Genomic DNA, 21,879 nt, shown 5'->3' on the forward strand with positions numbered 1-21,879 from the left:
GTAAATAGTAGTAGCAAAGTAACAAGATAGGTTCATTTATGTATAAGGTATGCTGTAGTATTAGTATAATGATATTTCAAATTACTGTAATGTATAAAAGTATGAATTATGTTTAACAAATGTGTGTAATATATGTACTGCATCAATTAACCATGACGAATCCCATGTACTATCGGAAAATTATTTCCAAGTTTGTACAGAATGGAGGATAAATAAAATGAAATGAAAATTATCGTAAAACTTAGCCGACTTTGGGGGCCTCGGTGGCTCAGTGGTAGAGCGTTCACCTCCGGTGCTTGGGGTTCCTGGTTCGATCCCACCTCGCGCCGTGTGGACTTTGTGGTGGACAAACACCGCGCACGTGGGTTCGCTCGGGGTTTTCCCGTTTCCCCCCACTTTCTTCATTCCACCATTTCATTCATTTCTTACCATCACCGTCTCCTTTAGTCTAACCGGCATAAGCGTGGGACGTAAAACTGAAAGATTTTATTTCATTTCAAAACAGCCAATTTTAATGAAGCCTGGTACGTGCCTTCCCTCAACCTTACTACTTGCGGTTGTAATTCATCAAATGTAATATTCCAGTTTTACGTTTCACGGCCATGCCGTGTAGGCTAAAGATAGTGATGATAAGAATGAATGAAATGAAGAAAATGGAAGGAAACGGGAAAATCCTGAGGAAAACCAACACATACGGCATTTGTTCACCATAAAGCTTACTTGTAGTGAGCTGGGACCAAACCAGGACTCTAAGCACCACAGGTGAAGAATCTGCCACTGAGTTACCACGACCTCTTAATTAATCAATAGTAACCCCATGTTGTAAGTTGAACATATACATACAAGACAATTTTTCAATATAAAGAATAAAAAATATGTGATTACAACAAAACGCATTGTGTAGTTTCCTTAGAGCATAGCATTCTCATAGTTTGCGGTTGAAAAATTCTGGGAATGGAATGAAAAATATACTCCCTCCTCCCTAAATTTAAAAAAAAAAAAAAAAAAAACCTTCATGCTTAGCGTGGGTTCATTTCCGGTAGAAGTTCATGTGGTTCGCATCTCACGTTAAGCTATAGGTCCACTCTCATATAGCTTCGGTGCTGGACAGGACACTAAACTCCAAATCAATCAACCCGATTTAAAAAATATATTCTACGATAATTTTCGTTAAACAATCTTCGATTTGGTCCATATGTCACACATTTTCTCTAAGACTTCCTAAACTCTGCATGGAGTTAGTAGTGAATATAACCTTTCACCCTTTTTTTCGGGTGCACTGTAATTTTCCTAAAGTTCATGTGGTTTTGATACAATATTATGTATACTTTTTTGACTCTTTTCGGTAACCCCAAAACAGTCCATTAAAATCAGTCAAGAATCCGTGGTGAATTTAGACCCCTAATGTGACATAGATTATTCTCCTTCCCCTTGCATGATTTTTAAAAAATGTTCTATTATAATATTCGCAAAAAAGTCGATTTTGGTCGAATATGGCGAAAACTTTTCTGAGATTTCCAATCGTCTCAAATGCTCGGAAGGTCAATAATGAGGTCTTCCCGAAACTAGTGTGTGTGTTCGGTTGGAGATTATACACTTACTCTCTTGGTTTGATTTGATTTTCAGTTTAGCGTCCTTTTCAGCTGAGAGGCTATACGAGACGTGGACCTACAGCTTAACGTGGAATCCGAACCACATGAGCTATTGCCGGAGTGTGTAATTAGTGAAAGAGAAAAGGGAGGATCGCTCGCTTCAACAATGTATACTATCAATAGGTAAATGGTCATGCAGGGTAAATATAGAAGTTTGTTAGATAAATAAGTGATTCTCACCTTGCTCTTCTAGGCACAGACCTTCATTACCACTAGGGTCCAAATTCTAAAATAACAAGCACTTGTTATATTGCATTCGCGTATCAACATCTTTTAAACTCTGACTCTTTTCTTTAAAAAAAAAAAAAAAAAAAAAAAAAAAAAAAAAAAAGCATCAACCCTGTAGTCAGCAATATAGAGAATAGAACACATGAAAGAAGTGTCAGTTCAATCAATTAAACAATAACAATAACAATAATAATAATAATAATAATAATAATAATAATAATAGACTGGATTACTTAAGTGGCGCGTTATCATTCAATATTGTAGTGATATTGTATCATATTGATGTAAATGTTAGAAATACTTATTTCCTACTTGCTACAATGCCTACGTATGTGTATAGCTTTCATGCATCCTGCGAGCTACTTCAATTATACGAAGACCTCCCACACTTACTTGAAGTAAACACCGAAACTAATAATAATCATGACTCATAAGAAATTTGACAAATTTGTGAATCATAGTTATTTCACAATTAGAACAAATACTACAAAATTTTGTTCGCGAATATAGGCGGAAATGACGAGTGCAAGCTTTAATGCACACAATGAAGATTGCAGGCAGATTAACACACGGAGAAGATTGACAGAAAATCTCGAAATGTGATAGGTGCGTGCAATGCCTGCATTAATACTTGTTATAGACGCTGTCGAAAACATCAGTAGTGTTTTCACTACAGCCTCTGGACAACAAATGAAACTGAGAAAACCTCGGAAAGCAAGGGATTATAAGGATCATCAGAAGATTATGACCTGGTGGTGCTTGAATATCCTTTTAAAACTTTGTGAAATCTTCTGATGTCCACCGCCACAGGCTTAGTGGATGATCAGGGTTCCCACAAAAAAAGTGAAGCTCGATTTCCCTGACACAAATTCTTGTTTTCCCTGACATAAATTCTTGAATATAAATGGGAATATATGGGGCAAGTTCTATCATACATAACGGCCTCCTTATTCCCATATCTGTCCAACACACTCCTTTACTTGTCATTTACATATTTGTTATGTTCAATATGTCATTGTTACTTACACAAAACTTATAAAGTAAGTATAAATAATACATGTATGATACAATACCACACACCTTGGATTTTTTTGCTTGAAACAAAAATAAATAAAAGGCAATATAACATGCACTCAAGAATATATTGCCAACTCTATGTGACCTATTATCAGGGTTGGCTGGTTTAAACCAAAAAAAAAAAAAAAATGTTTAAATCGTGTGCACTTCATGGTGACGTTTCCACATATTAAGCCATCCGCATTACGTTTATCTACTTTTCACCTTTTAATCAAGGGGTCCCGTGTTCAATTCTCGGTCGAACCGCAACCCATCTTTCAAGTGTAAAACAAGTAGCGATTTGAGGTGTCTCTTTAAGGGAAAGTATTCTCCGTGATAACGTTGCTATTTCATACGGATTTTAAGCCTAAACATACGAAATTAAACCAAATTATATGTTTCTACTTGAATGAATGCCTGTTGTTTTATAAAGAAGCCAAGGTTGCTTAAACATATTGATAGAAATTGGCAAAATTTATCAACTGCCTACGCAGCTTCCAACATCAGCTTGGATTTAACTTTAATTTTATTGAATGATATCTACATACTAAATTTGTAATTTAATACCTCAGTTTTAGCGTAGTGATTATGATATGTTGACCTTTAAATTTTACACACAAATACATTTAAATAACAGGATTTTCCCAATGGCTAAGGTGGGAGTTTCCCGATTTATATATAACTAGCAGCGTTCACCCCGCTTCGCTGCGGTCACCCCGGAACGCAATAAACTTTGTTACTTAGATAATTTTTACTTTTTCGCTTTCAAATTGCAAGCGCCTGTCATTTATGTTAACCCGCCGAGTCACGTGGTCATGCGGGTTGCATATACATACGTTTATTTTTACCTATGATGAACTATGGAGACTTGAATGGTCCATTATCTCAAGACACTGGTAATTAAAAATTAAAGTGATATGATAAAAACCATCTAGGGTCCAAATCCTAACAACCCCCCAAAAATGAAAGAAATCGGTTCAGCCGTATTAGCGTGATGAGTTCACAAAGGATTTGTACGTTCTCTTTTATATATATAGATTCTGTATAATGTTTTTACTTGTGTAACTGTTTATCTTTTGCCCTTCTGAAATGACTCTTGACAATTATATTAACAAGTAGGCCTATGTAAAGATCAGTACAACGTATTTTTATCAAGAGTCGCTCGTGAGTGAGTCGACAATCGCATTTGTGACCAATTAGCCCCGGTTTCGTGTCCAAATGGACAATTTCTCTTGGATGTAAGCCGAGGAGCGGTTTGGATTCCGCTTTAAGCTTATGTTACCCCTTCCAGCATAACCTTGTTGTTGCATAATAACACCAAGGGGAAACAAATTAATTTCTGTCCATATCTAATATAGATACACAGAGTACATTATTTAAACCAAAAAAACCTGGTTTAAACCAAAAAAAAAAAAACGGGTTTAAACCCAAAAAACCTTTTTTTTTTCAATAAAAACCATGGTTTTTGCCAACCCTGCCTATTACTAACTAACTAACTCTATGGCCTATGGAACCCGAAGGTTCAATGCCGCGTTCACAAAACTTCTCCACTGACTTCTATCCTTACCCAAGTGTACCCAGTTTCTACTTTGTCTTAATATTGTCCTTCCATTTGCGCCTAGGTCTTCCTAATGGTCGTTTTCCGATTGGTCTTCCAGTCAAGACTTTAAAAGCGTTTCTACTCTCTTCTATTCTAGCTACATGACCTGCCTATCTAAGCCTCCTAGACTTGACGACCCTAACAATGTTGGGTAAACCGTATAAATTATGTAGTTCCTCGTTGTGAAGTTTCCGCCATTTGCCATTGCCGTTCCTCTTGGGCCCGAATATTCGTCTTAGGACCTTGCTTTCAAATACTTTCAGTTTATGTTCTTCTCTTAGAGTAAGCGAACATGTTTCGCAATCATACAGAACAACAGGCATGATTATCGTTTTGTATATTTTAAGCTTCAAATTCCTCGACAGAATTCGCGACGACAAGAGATTTTGAACCGAATAGTAACACGAATTCCCTGCTTTTAGTCGACATTTAATTTCTTCGTGAATATGATTTTCGTATGCTAACATTGATCCTAGATATTTGAAACTATCCACTATATCAAAAGTATTATTTAATATTTTAACGCATCCATAATTTGCCGTATTACGGTCCCGACACACTTCCATGTATTTAGTTTTCTCTGCATTTACTTCTAAACCTATGTCCCTGCAAGCGTTTAATAAGATCTCTGCATTTCCTTCTATTGTTCTTCTATCATCCCCTATTAAATTTACATCATCAGCATATGCCATAACTTGGTGAATACCGTTCAACTCTAGGCCCTGGTTGCTATCTTTGATTTTCCTTATAGCGTATTCAAGAACAAAGTTAAATAATAATGGCGACAACGCATCTCCTTGTTTCAGGCCATTTTCGACGTGAAAGCTCGTGGACAAAAATTTTCCTACCCGGACTTTATTTTGGGATTCATTTAAACATATCTTAATTAATCTAATTAGCTTTCTCGGTATTCCAAGTTTTGTAAGAACGTTGTATAATGTTTCTCTCCTAACCGAGTCGTACACCTTTCTAAAATCAATAAATAGTTGATGTACCGGGGTATTGTATTCCCACTTCTTTTCGAGTATTTGGCGAATGGTAAATATTTGGTCGATAGTTGATCGATTTCGTCTAAATCCGCACTGATAATCTCCAATAATTTTATCTGCGTATGGGGTCAATCTTGCTAATAGAATATTTGAAAGGATTTTATAGTATGTTGACAGAAGAGAATTGTTTTTCCACTATTGTGGTAATTCTTCCTTGTTCCAGATAAGGAGAATGAGTTTGTGTATCTTGTTCCACAATTTTTCGCCTCCAGCTAAAATTAACTCAGCCGGAATTTCATTTACACCCGGAGATTTGTGTTTCTTTAATTTTTTTTTATAGCGGCTTCTACTTCTATTCGGTTGGATTCTGGAATATACGGTTCTGCGGTGTGTATCTCCTTGTCTCCACGCACACTAGTTTTTGGTTACGTGTTAAGCAAATCGTCAAAGAAATCTTTCCATCTATTTAAGATGCTATTCGTATCAGTGAGAACTGTACCGTAAGATTTCTTTAATATATAAGCACGAGGTCGATAGCCTTTCTTAAATTCACTGATCCCCTTATACATGTTCCGGATGTTTTTATTTTTACTATTATCTTCAAGTTCCTTAATTTTAGCTTTAAAAAGTCGCGTTTCTCTGTTCTAAAAGTTTTGGAAGTTTCCCGCCTGATATCTGCGAAATTTTGTGTAGTTATTTCATTCGGATTTTGTACCCAGCGTAATTTTGCCTGTTTTCTCTTCTCTGCTAGTTTAATACATTCCTGGTCGAACCATGGTTTGTTCCTACGTATTTCCGCGTGTCCCAACTTTTCTTTTGCTGAAATTTTAATGCTATCTCTAATTTCAATCCAGGTATCCTTAACATTAGTGCACTCCGAACCTTCTAAAGCCGAGAATCTATTCGAAACTTCAATCTGGTATTCCTCTCTTACCTGGCTTTCTTCTAATTTCTTTAAATTGAATCTCTCCGTTTTCGGACATTGAATATTACCTTTATTCAACGATAATCTCTTTTGTATTATCGCTGCTACCAGGTAGTGATCAGTGTCACAATCAGCCCCTCTAAACGACCAGGCATCAATTATGCTAGATTGCCTTCTTCTATCTACTAAAACGTGATCAATTTGATTATGTTTTTCCGTCTGGTGATGTCTAAGTGTATTTATGAACGTCACGATGTGGGAATTTTGTACTCTTCACGATTAGGTTTTTGGATGTTGCAAAATTCACGAGTCTAACACCGTTGTCATTACTTTCCATATGTAGACTTTCGTTCCTTATAATCGGTTTGAAAATATCCTCTCGTCCTACCTTCGCACTGAAATCCCCTAATAGGATTTTCATATGGTATCGCGGGAGTTGGTCAAATATCCGTTCCACTTCTTCATCATCCTGATCTTCGGTTGGGGCATGTACATTTAAAACAATAATATCACACCATTGTCCCTTAAGAGTAATAAAAGAAAGTCTGTCAGTAACAAATTCAACCCGTTTAATTGATGGTAGTATTCGTTTGTGAACGAAAAACCCTGTTCCTAACTGGTGATTTTGATTTCCTTCCCCGTAAAAGAACGTAAAATTTCCGGAATTCATAGATCCATTTTCTTCCCACCTAACTTCCTGAACTCCTACTAGGTCCATCCTGTATTTCTCCAACTCACTCGTTACGGATTTTAACGCGCCTGCCCTATAAAGACTTCTAATATTCCATGTTCCAAATCTCATGTCCATTTTCTTTTGCTGAGGTCGTGCCAAGTCATCAGTCCTTGTCCGAGGCTTTTGCGAATATTTCTAAACAAGTATTTTTTTTTTACAGGATGAGGTTGTTAGCCTTACCCAAACCCCCAAGCTGGAGGACCACTCCTAGTCGGCTGTCCGCAACTGCTTATTCAGTATATTCGCAGCTAACCTCTATATTTAGAGGCCTTCTCCAATCCTAAAATGAAATGAATGAAATCTAAGTTTTACATTCTACGGCTATGCCGTCTACGCTAAAGGAGATGGTGATGATAAGAAATGAATGAAATGAAGAAAAGTGAAACGAAACGGGAGAACAAGGAGAAAATCCACGCACACAGTGTTTGTCCATCACAAAATTAACCTAGCGCGAGCTGGGATCGAACCAAGGACTCCATGCACCAGAGGTGAACCCTCTACCACTAAGCCACCTTGGCCCACTAATAGTCATAATACTGCCAACTCTGAGACGTTAATCCTTACATTTACATCTTTTAAACAGAATTTTGTTTTGCTTTCTATTCTTGAATTTGTTCTAAGAGAGCGTCTTGTTCCTGTTTGTAACATTATTCCATTTGTTTCTTCTTTGCTTTCAATTTCTTAACTTCAGCACTTAGTTTCCTTTTTTCATCCTTGATTTTACTTTCCAGTACAATTTTGATTCGTTTCTGTTTAAGGTTTCATCACTGTGTCTTCAAGCTGAACGAACTGAGAGAAGCATTCTTCGATTAACAGGAACAGATTTAACAGATTCTATACCTCCATAGTACATAATTGCATCATGCACCCACCTGTGCTACCAGAGAATCCTCAATTTGGTTTTCTATAATAAGTGTCTTATTGACTAAGAACCCGTTCTCCACTGAGACATTGCAGTGAGATGAAATTAAACATTTTCACAATATTCCACAAATCAGAACATTCTTGTTTCTTAGACATTACCTTTGCAAAGAAGTCATCTAACCTGATGCTGTCCAATTTCTCTTCGTATTCTCTGAAGTCATGAGACTGTATGAGTCAGTATTCTCTGACTCTCCATGACATTTTACACAAAATGGATGATTTCCCTGACATGTTTTTATTTCCCTGACATTCCCTGATTTTCCACAATGTGGGAACCCTGATGATGACAATACGAACTGTGATGAATGATGAAGCCCAAGATCGAGGTGTAGGTGCAATCAAATCAATTGTAGGTTAATGGTTTATTTTATTAAAGTATAGACAAATTATATGTGTAGTATGTGTATAGCTTACTGAGGCACTTCGCGAAATCTCCAACTGTAATATGGTGTACGTTTGATATTAAACTGGTCTCTAATTATACTCCGGGTTCACTAATCCCGCGACGTGCTAGTATTTGACATAATGTTTCAAGAAAAGCTTTGCCGTATTTCTGAAATAAAACATTCATATTTACATGTTGTTCAAGCTTGTTATCGTTTCGTCCATCAAGAGATTTTCATTCACTAATTTAAATCGTCCCAGCTACCATGCCCACTACTTACTCCCAATACGTTTGCCTCGTTTCTTATATTCAATCAAATTCTAATATTTAGAAAGCGCACACCGGACTTCATCTAATATTCTTCGTAACATATCTGAATGTAAAACAGCACAGAATAAACAAGGTGCATAATTTATCTTGATACACCCTTGTAACTTTAAAACTACGAGATAGAAAGAGATAAAATTTCATACTATGAAAATATCGACTAAGAAACACTGGGGATGGTTCTAGAATGCTGGTCCGCAAACACAGGATTAGTAGCCAGGTTGGTTCCTTTCTTTATCAAATACTTAAATCACATAGTAATATCGAGCGAGTGAAAGCCGGTTAGTAGCCAAGTTAACTTCTTTATTACAACTCAGTGAATGCGGACTAGTGTTCTAGAACCCTGCCGGAACATTGTTTGACATACTCTATATTAACATAAAATTATTTTTTTAAGTGGCACTACGTAATGTTATTACATATTCCAAATCAACATGTATGTTTAACGCAAAGTTACAATATCACACTTATTATTCAGTGTTGCGAACTATGAACACTAAAATATAACATCATACTTTGGAGGCTCTACTACAGTAATAACTGAATTGAGATGGACGCGGGAAGGCATATCTAAACTACCATAGCATCGGATTCTAGGCTCATGGTATCATGTATCTCGGAACAGTAGAAAAAAAGAGTTACAAAGAATTGTAAAAATGATCCTTTTTCAAATGACTTTATTTCAAAAATGTATTTAGATAAGCATCACATCCAATGATGTAGACGGTTTTGAAAAAATGAAATGAAATGAAAGGGTATCTTTGAGTTTTACGTCTTACGGTTATGCCGGCTAGACTAAAGGAGGCGGTAATGGAGTGAAATGGTGGAATGAAGAAAGCTGGAGGAAACGGGAGAACCCCGAGGACACCCATGTATACGGTGTTTGTCCACCAGAAAGTTCACTTGGTTCGAGCTGGGATCGAACCAGAGACCCCATGCACCAGAGGAGAACGCTCCACAACTGAATAGACATATCGATAACGCCGTTTCAGCAATTTGATATTTCAAACCGTTGTGGAGATACTAAAAACATTGGTAAATATTACTATACTGCTTAAAATAGTGTATTTGTTGGCAGACATTTAAAGCAATTTTTGGTTTCCTTTGTTTCTATAACATACACCAATACTAGTTGTAGTTACAAGTTCTTGGCATTACGTAATTTTAAGCAATGTTATAAACTTCATCAGTGTTTACAATTTCTCCGGACCGAATTGAGACGGCATTATGATCCTTACATCTATTAAAAACACTTATGCTGCTGGATGTGATATACTTATAAGAGAAGTTTTTCAAAATAAATTCCTTTGAAAATAATCAAATTTTAAACCACTTGCAAATTTGTTTCTATTTATTCAAAATATAATATCTTGATTATAGTATTCGACATAGGGATTTTCAACATGCATTATCTTGTCCGTCTCATTCGTGTTATTACTGTTACAGAAGAATCCAAAGTTTGATTGTTTGTGATACTGTAGCATCCCTAGTTTCTAGTTTTCACATTCTAAGTTTTCGTTTAATATGTAGATTTGAAATATGTCATAACCAGACGGGCTATTTGAAAAATACAACTTTATGTTGGATTGGCACCACTGTTAATCTGGTTATATTAAAGGGTATGTCAACAACGTCCCTCTGTCAGTATTTGCATAGTATAAAAGTTCAGTGTTTTTTTATTAATTTAAAAGTTACAATGACTTATCAAGATAAGTCAACCATATACACAACCTATTAAAAAAATGCTACAACTCTGAACTACAACTCTTCATGGTGTCGAAATAATTAAAAATCATTGTAAAATAAAAAAGCTATAGCAATTCAAGGCAATTACGCATATTGAAGAATAAAATTACTTAGTGTACTTGTTAGCAACAGGGTTCGCAGGTTCAAACTATATTTAAAAAAATGTAAACGAAAAAAATTAAAAGCAAAAAATTAAGTGTGACCTTCATGGTGACATTTCCTCATATCTCAAACCAAATAGAAAATCTGTTTTCATACTACCGTACATTACAAACTCAGGAAACAAAAATGTAAGAGATTTATTGAAATCGAAAGTGTTTTCTGCGTATGTATGTACATATGAATAGTTTCAAGCCAGAGCGAACTCAAATGATTCTTATCTTTATTCACTTCTTTTATTGATATGAAAATTGCATTACGTCGCTGTATTTCTGGTTTAATGAACTAACTTGGATTACATTAGATACGTACTTTGTATTCTGCAATCTTTTGAAAGTGTCCATTTATTTTAATAATGGATATAACTCTATGTGCAGTTGTGTATCTTTTTGCCCTTCTCAAGTGCCTCTCAAAATAGTCGCGAGTATGCAAGATCAGTACAACGTATTTCTATCAGACGTCCTCCGTGGATAAGTCGGTAGACTCGTACACTGTGTAATCAAGGGGTCCCACGTTCGAATCCATATGGGAGACAATTTCTCTCGGGTGCAAGCCCGATCCAATCCCACTGTAAACTTAGGATTGCATGATTTTTCAGAAAGAGAAAAGGAAGATCTTACAACTTTTAGAAAAAAAAAAAAAGTAGATATGTGAGACTGAGAATTTATACAACAAACCAATGTATATTTTCACATACTAATAATTTTGGTTGGAAAATGAGTAAATTTCATTAAGATCAACTGCCCCCCCCCCTCCACACACACACAAATAAAAAATATATTACAATTCCTGGTGTGAGATCATGTGCCTTGGATCCACGTTAAACCGTAGGTTCTCGTCTCGTGTAGCCTCGGCGTTGAAAGACATGCTACACTCAAATCTAACCAACCAAGTATATTACGCAGATTTTTGTTGCTTTTAAACTGTCTTTTAATGGAAATTGGATTTCCCATGCATTTTTATAAGTTTAAAAATATTTGTAAGGCATATCGAAAGTCACAAGCAATTGAAATGAAAAGAAATCTTTGAGTTTTACGTCTCACGGTTATGCCGGTTAGGCTAAAGGAGACGGTGATGATGAGTAATGAATGAAATGGTGGAATGACGGAAGTGGGAGGAAACGGGAGAACCCCGGGAAAACCCACGCAGACGGTGTTTGTCCACCATAAAGTTCACTTGCCGGGGGCTGGGATCACAAGCAATTGAAGTTCTGCTTTTATTAGTTCACAGTAACTTCTGTTCTTGGCATCTATATATTACTGTTGATCGTTTGAAACTGTGATATGATCGAGACAATTGACAGACAGACGAAGGCTAAGATCCTAAAACCAAATCATTCTTTTCATAAAATTGGGGTCCCAGCTAGATACAAGATTAAAACGGATCCTTACCGTGTCTGTGAATACCAATAGTTACATTGTTGAATTATGTTGTTCCCAGTGTGTGATAAATCAGTTCCGCTAAAGCCCATCATACATTACTACAGTTTTCCATCAAATTTTGTATGAAACATTTCTTTGATGATAATTTGGTCAAATAAATTGGCTGAAACTTTTGCATGTACTGCACACGATCAAATATAAGTATGAATTTCTTTGCTCATTTTATTCATTCAATTGTTAGGCTGCTTGGACTTGTAGTTTTATAGTTGCAATAAAAAAGAATAAATAAGAATAAGGTTGTAGAAATGAATCGAGTAACTGGCTAAGATTCCACTGATAGTTTCTCTTCATCGCAGATACACCTGTTTTCAACGTTATATTCCTAAGTAATTACAATTACTTCTGCTCCATTTCCCTCCTTCACTATTAATTTTTTTCGCAAATACTTGTTATTTTCATGCTTTCTTTGTTGTTCATTAAATATGTATAAATTCCATTGCATTTATTAATCTGATGCTTAAACTTCATCTGTCGATTTTCCCGTAAATTTTGTAACTTTGGGAGGCTATCTGCGGTACTTAGCCCTAATATTCTTTAGTTTTCTAGTTATATAAAAGAGAATGTTGGTTGTATGCATTGATAAGAATTTCAACACTTCCCATGTTCATATCATACTCGATTCTAGCTCAAACGCAAAGTAATTTTCGTTTGATTTCTTTGATGCAATACTGGATAGAAATAGAACACGTTTTATTTTAGAACAGTTATAACAAATGATGTAACCAACAACAAAAAATTGCAAAGAACTTGTATCGTACGAGTTCAAATTCCACTTTGATGAAATATTTGATACAATACTTTTTGATGTATAAAAAGTTTCATAAAAAAACTTTTTTTAAAAAAAATAACTAGGACTATGATTGTTTTTATTATTAAAAAACGGAACAAACCGTGTTACAAGGAAAATAAAAAGGTCTAACCTAAAACTTACGGGAGCAAGCTGTAAATCCCGTCCTTCATAAACCCGTTGCTGCGTAAGGATGTTAAATCCAAACTTATTTTTACCCATATATAATCTAAGTAAATAAAGCAAAATTATCTACCCATCATCACAGGCTTCAGAATCCCCATAAGGTAACATGTAAAATTTAATTCATAAATATCTTACAAAATACTGCACCTAGAAACTTGCAATTTTCTATACGAATGCCAAAGAGCAATACAAAGCAGATGGTTATCTCAATTTTAAACTTAATGACTTAGACTAATTGTAATAATTACTTCCATAATGACGGAATCACTACTTCAGGTAAAAGATCAAAAGACCACTTTCATACTTCATAAATTACTACGGGTGATATTCTTTGAAGAACACATGCTGGGGAGGAATACATTGTGCCAATTTGTGGAGCGAAACTAGTGTCTACCAGCTCCATTTTCATAATCATTTACGCCTTGAGCAGCCTTTCTTCCCACCCCTACCCCCACTTCCTTACTGAGTTCCTACAACTTTACGACGGCAACTATAGAACAAAGATAATGATCTTTGAAACCTCAGTATCGGACATATGTTTCCGATTGCTTTTCTACATCTTTTGTTGCTTCAAGCAGACGGATTCTCCGAACGGCTTTCACCTCTGCCACTGACGACTATAGTACTATACAACCAAAGAAAGTCTAAATGTTTCTTATTTGCCTATTTGTTTTGTTGTCTGGATGGATAGGTTTCTTTTCGTTTTATATTATTCATCACAGAAAACCACAGTATGATGTTTCTGCGGTTAGAACGTATTAATTGTATGCAGGGGTGGCAAAAATCAAGTTTTCCTTTTTTTTCTTTAATAACTAGTTTGGTTTACCAAAACTCCTTTATATATTTACCATACCCGTGTATGCATGTCTGTCCGTGTATGTAACAAAAAAAAAAAAAAAAAAAAAAAAACTAAAGAATTAGTTCCTGGATTATCACCAAATTTGGTCAAAATATAGTCAAGAATCAGGAATTGAGTTCGTTATTAAAACCATGAACTCAAACTGGAAGTGTGGGTGGCATGGTGGCTCAGTGGTAGAGCGTTCACCTCCGGTGCTTGGGGTCCCTGGTTCGATCCCAGTTCGCGCCGTGTGGACTTTGTGGTGGACAAACACCGTGCTCGTGGGTTTTCTCGGGGTTCTCCCGTTTCCTCCCACTTTCTTCATTCCACCATTTCACTCATCTCTCATTATCACCGTCTCCTTTAGCCTAACCGGCATAACCGTGGGACGTAAAACTCAAATATTTCATTTCATTTTTTCAAACTGGAAGTGGTTTAAATAAACCATTTCAGGTTTGATCATTGATCACCATAATCGGAAGCGATAATATGTAATGAGATCCGGTTTTATGCTTCGTAAGAACACATTTAATCTCTATTATTAACTCTCTACTAAAACCGAAAATGATTCAAATTAACTATAATTTCCGGTTTCAATAAATATTGATCTACGTAGAGCAAAACGGCATAAAATAGATGAAAGCCGTTTCCTTCAATCGAGTAGCTCTCAAGCGTCTCAAGTCTACCTTTCATCTCCTCTTTTCATCTTCAATTGAAACCTGAAGTCGTAGAAATTAACCACTTCCAGTTTCAATAGTAATCTCCATAGAACAGGAATGGTAAAAGCGAGAAGCGGTTTTTTACTTTCTATTCAGCGTTCTAAAAATAACTACTGTCTTCAGTCTTAAGCCTCTATTCAAACCAAGAGAGATGGAAATCAACTACTTCCGGTTTTAACGGTGATAGCTATAGAATAAAACCTCTAATAGACAACAAAAGTGGTTTTCTGCAATCAATCAGGCGTCACAAGAATCTATTCTGTCTCTAGTCTAGTCTCTCTATACTAATACCGGAAGTGGTAGAAATCTACTACTATTTCCAGTTTCAATATTAATTGTTAAAATATCGTACCACAGAAACCAAACTCCTTTGCGTGGTGTACACGTGGCATTGCTACTTGTCTTTGAACCATTTTCTTTACCTTATGGATTATCGTGGCCTCTATTTTTAAAACCATAAAATAAGTCAAACTGGATGTCATACGTAAACTAGTTGCCAGTAGAGCACAAATTATTTACTAGTCTGCCCATTCAGCAAGATTGACTAAGCCAAACCGAGTAGCGCGTCTGAACAAGGGATCGTGAGTTATGGAAACTAATATATAAAATTATTTGCATGAAGTTAAATCTACTTTAGATTTGTAATAAGGGATAAGAAATTGTAAACATCTAAGAGATTATTTGGTTCATACAGTTACACTTAAGAAACAAATAAGAGCCTAATATAGATTGGGTTAGAGCTAAGTTAGGATAAAGCTGGAAGTATAAAATTTTCCATTATGCTATTCTATGACAACCAATTAGGTTACATAATCTTCAATAAAATTCGTAAGCGCTTACACATTTTTGAAATGAAAGTTTTGATTCTGAGCGAAAAGAGCTAGTTGACCTGTGACCTCGAGTTGGGCCAGTTTGCGGTTATTAATAAAATATTTATTTAACAAAGTTGTCTGGGTCATGATTTTTAGAAAATCGAAACTTATTTCCAAAAGTAAACTACCCCGTGGATCCTTTGTAGGACACTATACTGTCAGGTTACAAACCTAATAGCCTGTTTTTTTTTTTTTTTTGTTTTTTTTTTATCGTCAGAGAAAACAGCCCAAGACAAATACTTAAAAAAAAAAAAAAAACTTATAACACAGTATAGGGTTGTAAATACATTATTGACGTATGAAATATAAACAAAATCCGTTGGAGACGTTTCCGAGAAAATCTTTTTTCCCCCTTCAGGAAACTACTATTATTTTTAGAGGTACAAGAAAATGCAACCCCTTTCCTGGAGAATCCTGGAAAACTGACACACTTCTTGTATCCACTAGAATCTAGGCTGAAAATAATCACTTATCCAACATTTCGCTGTCTAGTTATTTCTTTTTTGTACCATTACAACAAACTTTCTGCGGACTATATCTCTGAAATAACGCATTTGTACACCAAGATTGGTCTATAGGCTTTTTCACGTTTACGTTTGAGAATTTACTTCCCAAAGTTATTTCCTAACACCATGTGTATATATTACACTTACTTACTTTCGAGTAACAAGAACTAGAAATGTTCGAAGCCATATTCTACTTATATTTATCACCATAGTCTGAAACATTACAAAATCACCCACGTAGTCTAAATTATGGTGACATTACTGCGTCCGTCCTTCATTAGCTTGGTTGGCTTTGTGGGTTTCGAGTTTAGCTTCCCTTTCTGCACCAGTGTTGTAAGAGACTGGTTATTACGGAGCTTCAGTGGGATCCGTATCCTTAGTAATGCATTGAAATTTCAAGGCTCTTCCACCGGGTATCGAACCCAAGATCCGTGCTCCAAAATGAGCGAGCTGGGCACTATACCAACGGGAAGAGTTGCTGTATTTTTGAAATGTTGCTTATGTATGTTTACTCACAGGCAATTTGGTTCATGGTCCATCGTTTCTGTTCAATGGATCTTGAAGTAAAGTTGATTTTTTTATTACTTCCTGAAAATTTGAATAATGTTGCCAGGAAGTGGAAGTAACTACTCCCTACGAATTTCAAGTCCCAGTCACTAGAGGGAATTATGTATTTTGTATTCATGTAAATGTCCCATACAAACTTAGTGCTGCAAAGGAACGCTAAATTTCAGCCATGATCTGTATCGAACTGTTGATCCTACTACCCACAGTATATTTTTTACGGTTGAGATAGCGCTATTATAAAGTTGGAACTAACTAATGCAGCAGCAGGAAATCGTAAGAAGCAGAGTTCAAATTGGCGTGTTCTTTCTTTCTGGTGTTTAGAAGAAAATCTATCTGCTCTGCAGAAACGAAGGAAACAAATAGGATGAGGGTGGCACCCCGGGGCGTTCTACCATACCCATTGGAAAAGGACTTGAGAGGGGGGGGGGGAAATCCCTGCCTGTCAACAGCACATTTGTTCGTGAAGACCAAATTGGAGCAGATACATTCAACCACTATCTAATATATAGTCCACTACAATGTTACCAAAAAATGTTCATTACTCGCGATCTACGTCATTAAGCGTGAAATTGAAACAACTATTTAATTTCTATTGATTTGCCCTATTCATGAAGGGAATTCACGGAAGATTTTAAGTTCTTACTTACCATATTTCGTTAGATATTCATGAAGTAAAATTTACATGTTATCTTATGGGGACTGAGAAACCAGTGGTAAAAGGTATAAGATCCCCATAAACTTTTTTTTTTTTTTTTTATTTTTACCCTTGCCAGAAAATGCGATTTTTAGTCCCTTGCGGGAAATGCGTGTCTGTGGGACACAGACAAGCAAGAAAGCAAACTATCTTTAAATATTACACATTTAATGAGAAATAATACACATTTAATGAGCATACCAAAACTATGCGTGCACCAAAAGAAGTGTTCTTCCTATGTCCGCTAAGTTGTTTAATAAGCTCCCAAGTTATTTGAAGAATATCAAAAACATACGAAATTTCAAAAATGAACTATTTAATTTTTTGTGTAACAAAATGTATTATCATATTAATGAATACTTGGGTGATAGTTTGTAAAATAATGTAAATCAATTATATTGAAATGTCTTATTATTATTTGACAAGTCCTATGTACTGGTCTCTGACCAATAATGTACGACATGGATGAATAAACAATGAATGAATGAATGAATAATGAACCTGTATTTGCTTCTAAGAAAATTGGTTAACGAATGCAAACATCCAACACTGAACTTCTACAACAAACTAGCAAATAACGAAAAATAATAAAATTTCAAACACATTTGTACAACTAGCAAATTTGTCATGGTATTTGTCAACTCTACTTTATCAACGTTTATGATGAAACTGGACATGATTGTTTTCTCGTATTAGCTCTTAGTACATGATTTCTAATCTCTCAGTCTTCACTTTCTGGGCTATAATAGGTAAACTATGCAAGGAAGAAAGCCACACGTCAGATAATTTAAAGTTTCTCGTGCACCAAATATAAATTGACTAATATGATACAGTAGTTTTCTGTATGAACGCATCTAAAAGATTCGTTTTAATTGCTTTCCTCAATACTTTAGAAGTTAAAATCATACATTGTCGATTGAATCAGAGTTACCTGGGTTATTTTTATTTCAAAATTTTCGAAAGATTTTTATATGATTTGATGTGAGGAATCGTTTGGTGAAGGTCCCGCGATTCCTCGCTTTAAATCCAGATTTTTGGATGCGACCACATCAAGATCATTTTCAAGCTGAAGGTCAAAAGACTCTACCTCAGCATTACGCTTCGGTAGACTAGCGTGTGCGTATCTTTTGCAGTCATTTTGAACAGCGATGAGATCGAAATTTGATTTAGATCGATTCCTACGTATCTTGAATTATCTCTGATGGTTCACTGGTAGAGCGCTAACCCTTGCTGTATAGGATCCCGGTTTAACCCTAGCTCTCGCCAAGCGAACCTTGTGGTAGGCAAACACCGTTTGTTTGAGCTTTCTGGGGGTTCTCCCGTTTCTCCCACTTTCTTCGTTATCATCCATCTAACGACCACTGTCTCCCTTAGCCTCAGTGTATAATCGTGGAAAGTTAAAAAAAAAAAAAAAAATCTCGCCAGACTAAATCAAAATATCCTAGCAAACTGTCTTATCTCTAAATCTTGATTCGAATTTATAAATTGTGAGATAGATGAAAATAACTGAAGAGTCAACTTTACCATCTTACTCTCCAGTTGATATTCTTACTCAGACACGGAACATAGGACTATTTTACAAGTATTTTGTGACAGATTGCGAAGAAAATTCACCAACTTGTGCTAGATACTCACTACAAACTAGCATTGGATATAATATGCGACAGGGAAGGGCAAAGCTGATCAGCCCGCGTGGAGTGCTGCCATAGGAAGCTGGCGCGTTAACGAAGGCGTGTATATACATTAGTGGAAATTTCTTTATTTCAACATACGGCAATACAACTGTTTGTTCTCGTGAATACAGTAGAGTCATTGTTCTTGTCTGCGTAAGGATACCAACTGGAGAAGGGTTTAACCCCTTCTTTTTCCCTCGCTCTCTCCACTATAAAGTTGGCTGTCCATGCCAACAATGCTGGCTGAACAGTTTTAATATATTATTTATATTTCACTTTTTAACCTTAATTAGGTGGATACACTCAGATCTTACTTAAATAAGTTAACTGTGTATGTGTGCGTTGTTTTCCAGATCTCTCTCTCGGAATCATTGCTTAAAACAAGAGTGAAGAACGCAGAGTTGGCGGAGAATCTATACGCGTGCCACGTGTCTGAAATTTTAATTGAGAGCTTCTTAACTATTTGGCCTTCAATTTGACCTTGATACGCTCCAGAAATCAGGACCTGTACTAACCAATTCCTTACATTAAATTACGCAGAAATCTACGGAAATAAATAAGCCAGGAAAGCCCCGATTAACCAATATTAATGTAATGCTGTGTGGTATTAATGTGTTAAGCTTACAAGTTAAACCAATATTCCTTACCAACATGATATTAGTTTCGACCGGAATCAAGTCAGTCCGTTTCAGCTATGCATTAATATATAGCTAGCTAGCATCCGAGAAATCATTGCCGGTACACAGGGCCGTGAACTTAAGTTTTTCAATAACATCCTTTTTGTAACATGAGCTAAATTTGAAGAGCAGATTAAGAATATGGTTACAATGAATATTTCACGGATTATGCATAAAACAGACTCTCCTGCCTTAATATTTATTTGTGAAGTATTTTCTACATTTTAGTAACCCTATTTTTAATCTGTACTTACACAGGAATATCTTAAAGTGGATTGAAATAAAGGGTTAAATTTCGTTAAACCCGGCCGTGATTATTTACATCATGGTAAACCGAACAAAATGCAATCTAGCCTAACTAACGAGCTTTGTGAGTTGACGTGGGTTAACGGAACTTATGGCGCAATAAATAAAAAGGAAATGGTTGATAGTGTTCCAATTCACTGCTCCGCTTGACAGTGATTTAATGGTCACTTTTAACCGGAGCAGTGAAACGCGACTTGGAATAGTCTACAGGAATGTTGGATAGCTGTAGCCTAACTTACGAAAATACACTGTTTCAGAGTTTGAAAGAAATATATTATGACGATTTTTTTAAAATTCAATTTTTTTCTTTTTTTTTAATCTGAGTTGTGTAATTAAAATGATTGCAGACGCAGAAAACAAGAAAAGAAAATAATATCGATACTGCTACACACCAATAACAGTGTTGTTTCATAAAACATATAATCGAAACTACTTCTTGCATATTATCGATAGAAGTCCCATCTAACAGTCACATTGCTACGACAGGAAATCACTGTTTCGTACGAAAAACAAAATGGATACCGGTATATCATACGTTCGGGGTAACTAAATGTATATATATTTATTAGGTGCAAGGACAAAAGTATTATTCAATTCTCTGAAATCGTTAGAAGGAAATCAGGTATAATTTGCAACACGTATGATGTAGCAATGGCCGTATAGATTGATCGCTCCAAAACTACTGCTAGACGTATTAAGTAAACTGCAAAAGCAGTTATGAGAAAATGAAGTTAAAATCTCAAAAATGCAATATTCCCCTTTTAAAATTATAATTTTAAATGTATATAGATGACTTCATCATCTACTTCAAATACACATAAAACAAAATCACAGAATACAATTGATTATTATTACTTGTTGTAACTGCTCACTCACCTACAACCTCTTTAATGTCTACTCCAATACTACACATTTCTTGGAAAGCTAATTGAAACAAAACAAGTAACCTCTACACTACAAGAAAGTGACCAATTAGAACGCCGCAAGACAATTACGTCACCAGAAATGTTTAATAGGGAATAGCCCTTGATCCGCCCCTGTTAACACTTTTTTAACTTCCATTTTGTTCTGCTACATGAAGTTGAATCTGCTGTCTCTTAGTTTTTTTTTCTTTTTCTTTTTTTAATTCAAAGATTGATGACATGCATAACAGTTACCTACACAGAATTTCATCAGGGGGGTTCAAACACCCAAGCTCAGGTTGTTTTCGGAAGCGTAAGTTTTGTGTAAGATACATATGCAGTGTGTAAGATATTTACACATGGTACGTAAATATTTATCTTTCCGTAATATATTGTTTAATTCGGAAGGATAAACCCGAACATCTTTGCGTACACCACTGTACAAAACTACGTAATGAGATGCTACTTCCATGCTTTTGCTGGAGAAGTAGTATTCAGCATCTCATTCGTTTTCTAAATGTCAGACATTCCCAGCAGAGTTGCCAGTTTCTATAAGTCAGATTATATTGATGTATTTAATTTTCTATATTATGAAATACATAGGCGAGAAAATTCATTTAAACTCTGTAAGCGATGCGTGCAATTTAAAATTAGGCCGAAATACTTAATAACCTTTTAAAGTTAGGAACACTTTGAACTGAAAACACATTCTTCTTTTTTCTCTTAGTCCTTGGAGTAACAGATTCCTCTTTACCTGATGTGTCGGGGGACACGGTGGTTCTGTGGTAGATCGGTTACTTCTGGTGCGTGGGGTTCCTGATTAGATTCCCGACCACGTAAATTTGTAGTTGGCAACATCGTGTCAGTGGGTTATCTCGGGATACTACCGTTTCTTCCCACAACCTCAGTCTACAAATTCTTCCATTATCATTCTTTTGCCTTAATCATCCGTCTCTTTAGCCTTCAAGGTATAATTGTGGCATGTT

General features: G+C 35.8%; 1 protein-coding gene across 5 annotated transcripts in view; it reads right to left on the minus strand.

Moving 5' to 3' along the window:
* LOC145680943 (uncharacterized) overlaps nt 1–21,369 on the minus strand; it is a 154,722-nt gene extending 133,353 nt beyond the window's left edge. Inside the window, exon 1 of one of the 5 annotated variants that reach the window (XM_081752147.1) lies at nt 21,153–21,369. In XM_081752147.1, the coding sequence (XP_081608273.1) occupies nt 21,153–21,164 (12 nt within the window). In that variant the 5' untranslated portion in view covers nt 21,165–21,369. Of the gene's footprint in view, nt 1–1,832; nt 1,851–19,939; nt 20,089–20,867; nt 21,110–21,152 lie in introns of those variants that run through there. The other 4 variants (XM_081752149.1, XM_081752151.1, XM_081752150.1 and 1 more) reach the window with 4 other exon arrangements.
* Between the last annotated feature and the right edge of the window lie 510 nt (nt 21,370–21,879).

The sequence above is a fragment of the Thermobia domestica genome, chromosome 3 (genome assembly GCF_964235325.1).
Source record: "Thermobia domestica chromosome 3, izTheDome1.hap1.1, whole genome shotgun sequence".
In the NCBI taxonomy this organism is placed as follows: Eukaryota; Metazoa; Arthropoda; class Insecta; order Zygentoma; family Lepismatidae; genus Thermobia; species Thermobia domestica.